The sequence below is a fragment of the Rutidosis leptorrhynchoides genome, chromosome 2 (genome assembly GCF_046630445.1).
Source record: "Rutidosis leptorrhynchoides isolate AG116_Rl617_1_P2 chromosome 2, CSIRO_AGI_Rlap_v1, whole genome shotgun sequence".
In the NCBI taxonomy this organism is placed as follows: domain Eukaryota; kingdom Viridiplantae; phylum Streptophyta; class Magnoliopsida; order Asterales; family Asteraceae; genus Rutidosis; species Rutidosis leptorrhynchoides.
This window is the reverse complement of record NC_092334.1, coordinates 398,984,518-398,989,650: the sequence shown is the minus strand read 5'-3', so window position 1 is coordinate 398,989,650 and position 5,133 is coordinate 398,984,518. Positions and strand designations below refer to the sequence as shown.

General features: G+C 35.3%; 1 protein-coding gene across 1 annotated transcript; it reads left to right on the top strand.

The window, feature by feature from the left end:
* Positions 1 to 648: 648 nt before the first annotated feature.
* LOC139892215 (uncharacterized membrane protein At4g09580-like) lies at positions 649 to 4,793 on the top strand. Its single transcript, XM_071875258.1, has 4 exons — positions 649 to 1,208; positions 3,808 to 4,075; positions 4,161 to 4,331; positions 4,548 to 4,793. The coding sequence occupies exons 1-4, from the start codon at positions 955 to 957 to the stop codon at positions 4,677 to 4,679; spliced, it is 825 nt and encodes a 274-aa protein (XP_071731359.1). The 5' UTR covers positions 649 to 954; the 3' UTR covers positions 4,680 to 4,793.
* Positions 4,794 to 5,133: the final 340 nt, after the last annotated feature.

The following is a 5,133-nucleotide window of genomic DNA, read 5'->3' as shown; positions in this document are numbered from 1 at the left end:
GGACTTGTTCATCCGTTGAGCCTCGTTTTCTCGTTTCTATCTCTCCATTCGCCGACGTATCATCTTTGATGTGGTGCCTTCATCGTGGATTCGATTGTTGTTAATTTCTCTTTTGGAATATGTTCCTTCAACGGGTTGTTCTGCTTTTGGGTGTTTCTGCCCCAATTTCAATTGGTAATTTGATTCAATTCATTGGCAGGTGACGTAGGTCTAGTTGTTTATCAATTGGTTTTTGATTCTTGGGCTGCTCTATTGGCCTCCTGAGCCCAGTTTCTAGGTGTGTTTCTTTCAGCAGGTTCTATGTGTTTTGGGCTTTTAAGCACGACAAAGTGGTTGGGCCTCTTGCATTCGAGTGGGATTCTTAGCTTGGTTTGTGGCGGGCTTAGTGTTTCTATTAAGCGTCTTTTCCCTTTGTATTTTCAATTTCAGTCTTTTCTTTAGGGCTTACATGCCTCTTGCATTGTAATACGTTTTATATTCTTCATCGTTCCGATGAATGTTTTATTAATATATTAATATTAATTTTTCGTTGTATATATATATATATATATATATATATATATATATATATATATATATATATATATATATATATATATATATATATATACTCCGTAAATCCTAGCATAAATCCTCCTGTATTTCCACCTTTCAGTAGCAAAACATAACCAATACTCACTTTTTAGTTTTTCCAGTCAGTCGTCACAAACGCGTTTCCTTAATTGATTGATTGATTGATTTTACGTACCGCCGTTCACCACTATCAAACGCCCTAATTCATATTCAATTCAATTCGATTCGATTCAATTCTTCTTGTTTTATTTTCCCCCAAACTTATAGGGTTTCAAACTCACCACAACAAAACCCTAGCTTTTATCAAACAAATCACTATCAAATCAAAATCAATATGATATAAACAATCAATATACACATACAAACAAATCACACATCATTATGGCTGCACCGAGGAATCTGGCAGTGGAGACTGGAAAATTATTGATTGATGAAGAAGCTGCTGAAGATTCACCTACAACTAAGAAACCTAGATTCGACGGAAAATATCCGTTGACCGGATGGGAATTCACGGTGGCGTTGAGTGTATTTTTGGTGTTTTGTACCGGATTGTTTTGTATTTATCTAACAATGCCTGCTGCTGAGTATGGAAAACTTAAGTTGCCGCGTTCGATTTCCGATTTGAGATTGCTCAAGTAGGTATTAGAATGCATATTGTTTATTTGATTGATTTGGTACTGCTAGTTTTATGTTTGTGATGTAGATTTAAGATCTGCTTAGAACTTTCTAATATTAGGTGTGCTATATTGGAATGTATGTGGGTATTAACCTAAATCTTATGCAGGATTTTTAATATTGAACATATCGAACACCGTATATATGTTTTAGATGACATGATAATGTTGGCCATAATTAAAGAGAAGATATTTAGATGAAATATATGGATTCATAGAGGAACAAATGTAGCATTGATAAATGTAAAATGGGAATTCTTTTTAACCATGTGTGATGAAAGAGAGATGCCTTGAGCTTGCTTGGTTAGTTATTCAAGATTTTGAGAGTATAGCACATCATGTTTTACTATACGTTTAATATGATATAACCTTATAAGGAGTTTTCTTCACACTTTCGTTTGCAAATTTTTTGGAATTTCTGAAAGTGATTTTTGAAATTTTCTTGTGTCAGTTATCTTTTGAAAATGTTTGAGCAATGGACAGAGTGAGGTTTTAACAGATTATGCAACTAAGTATTTTTTTAATCTTTTCTCTCAATGGTGTGTGTTCAACTTTAAAGTTAGGGGTTATTCTCGTGTAGGGTAGTTATGGAAATTTTTGCGGTTTTTGAAATTAGATCCCTGCATTTTGAAATGGTTTTTTGGTTTACTAATGTACATGCTAAAGCATTGGAGACTAGACTATGACGTGCCACAAAGTACACATCCAACATATATGCAAGATATATGTCAATTATGCTCTAACACCTTACTGTACGCTAAAATTACAAAATGTTTGATTTTTTGTTGGTATCAACTCATTCAATTGGGAAACTCTTTTACAACCTAGCATTTTCTGCTATTATTTATATATTTTACTTGTTACCATTATGGTGCGATTCTTTGTATGTTTGGTCTTTATCATTTCTTCTTGAAGAGTTTAACATCACTACCTTTGTCCATTGCCATCCTGGCCCATCTTTTGTTCAACCTGACCCATCTTTTGTTCAACCTGGCCCATCTTTTGTTACCATCAGACTGTTTTTAAGTAGTTTGACCACTTGCTTAGTTGGAATGTAAAGAATAGAATATGGATTAGTGGTAATATTATGGTCCTTCGAATGAAAATTCACTACTTATAGAAGGAGATGACCTTTAATTGGCAACAACATCTTTTTGTTACATTTTTTAATTGATCGAGGCTTTTTAGATTTGGTTGAAATCAACTGAGAAGGAAGTTTGAACTTATACTTCTAACCTATTATAGACTCTAATTGAATTCCCAATAGTTTGGTACCATTGATGGCTCTTTTGGTGAGAAGTATGTCTTGTTCCTTTTGTGCAAGATTAAGGTCTTGTTTTTAAGGCCCTGAAAAAGTGTTAGTATGTTCTACCTTTGGTAACCCGTAACCTTAATTGTTATTGTTTCGTCTAACTTCAAAATCCAAAAGATGGGCTACGTTGAAAGGCACATGATATTGGATGTGGGATTAAATCGGATCACTAGAATCTCTAGGTGCCGTCTTAATGGACATTAAACTTAGATCTTAGTGGACATTAATCTTAGAATAAAAATGAAAAGTATCATTACTAAATTTTGTTGGTAGTATCAAGGTTGCAAGACTCATTGGCTCTTCGTGGCCCAATGGTTCAACCCCAATACCTTGAGTATTGTTCACGGTAGAGGGTTCAATCCCTTGCTCTGTAAAAAGTCTGTGAGGGAGGTTTTACCAACCCGTATGCAGGAATTCGACTTGATCCACATGCCCGTATGGATTGATGGATCGGGTCCCTGTTATGCGGTTCGAGTATACGCCCGGAAACGCGTGTGTGCTTGGAAAATGATCGGGTGGGTAGTTTTTAATCCCCGTCAGTGATTCCAAAACCTAGCTTTCCATAAAAAAAGGTTGTAAGACTCGCTAACCGGGGAGTTATTGACTAGGTACTTATAGCGATTGATCGGCAAGTCGTGAGTATTTAGTGATTAATCGGATTTGACTTTTTTACATTCAAGTAACAAATTACAATATTATATGTGTAAATATCAAGGTTATAAAAATCATTGATCGGGGTTTAATCGGCTGGAAGCTTGTAGGGATTAATCGATCAAATTGTCAGATTATACTTCTTTATACTTTCAAATTATAAATCTCAAATCCTGACTTTTACAACCTTGCGTAGTATTGAAATTAGGACTTAGAAATAGATTTAGTGGTTCTGTGTCTCTACCGAGCACTAGTTAGCTTTGACTCCAAACTGTAACTCGGATTCTAAAGAAATTTAGGTCTATGCCCGAGACACCATAAATAGCATTTTCATACATCATGCTTACTCGTGCTTTCTGTTAGCTAGTTAACAGCTTCTTATGTTTTCTCTCATTTATTAAAGTTACATGACATATCATACTCACTCTTTCTGTTATAGTTAACAGCTTCTTATGTTTTTCTAATTTATTAAAGTTACATAGCATAGCCGTTCAAGAAATTTGAGAACTCAATTAAGTTGCCTCTATAGATGTTGTTTAGGACATGTTATAGATGCTTGTTTATTCAACCTCACATATCTTATTGGTTAAATTCCAGAGAGGATCTTGGAACATATGCAAGCATTTACCCAACAAAGTTCATTCTGGGTTACTGCTCAACTTACATCTTCATGCAAACATTTATGATTCCTGGCACCATTTTCATGTCACTGCTTGCTGGTGCCCTTTTTGGTGTAAAAGGCATCTTCTTGGTTGTCTTTAATGCGACAGCCGGTGCATCGTCCTGTTTTTTTCTGTCAAAGTTAATTGGAAGGCCCTTAGTTTTGTGGATGTGGCCAGATAAGTTAAAGTTCTTTCAGGCAGAGGTATATATATACACACTATTTCTTCAAGTTAGACCTAGTTATATGTAAGTTACGTTATGTACTAAACTTCTAGTTATGTTATCAGATAGCAAAACGTGGAGACAAGTTGCTTAACTACATGCTCTTTTTGCGGATAACTCCTTCCTTACCGAACCTTTTCATTAATTTGGCGTCCCCGATTGTTGATATTCCATTCCGTGTGTTCTTTTTGGCTACAGTTGTTGGCATAATCCCAGCCTCTTATATTACTGTGAGGGTAAGTTTCATGATTTTAAGTACATCAAGTACATGATCAATGAACAATTTTGATCTCATTAAAGCTAGAAAAGGCACATGCTTGAATCATAGGAAACTACATCGCACGATAGCAATTGTAGTACATTGCATGTATTCTTGAGTTTGAATTTGTATTAGTTGATCATGGTCGAACCTATATAATGGTTAATTTTGCTACTTTATTTTGTTGATGCAGGCTGGGCTTGCTCTCGGGGATTTGAAATCTCTAAAAGATCTATATGATTTCAAGACATTAAGTGTACTCTTCCTCATTGGATCCATCTCCATACTACCCACATTGTTGAAGAGGAAAAGGATATATGAATAAACGCTCTAATATTATGGATAAAAAAACACAAATGTATCTTCACAGACGTCCATAGATGACTATATTGTTACACCAACAGCTCAAAACTAGTCCATGTTTCTATCTATTTTTTTTTTTTTTCAAATATATATGGGGGAAACATCACTGTATTTCTTTTGCGGCAGAACGCCATCAAGAATTTAGCAACTGCGGAATATTTGTGTCCAAATTGGAGATTGCATTGTTCATATTCACATTTAGGGCTATCCAAAATGTCCATTTTTTAACAACTATAACAATTTTCCCTCAAAATAAGAAAATTGACAAAATGGCCTTGCAAGTCGCAAGCTGCCTTGCGACTTGGGCAATGCCCCATCATCGAGAAAACTCGGGTTGTGAACGATTGTGGTCTAGTCGCAAGGTGTTTGCGAGCCTTGCAACTGGGTGATACTTGTGTTTTTTGTCTTGTGATCTT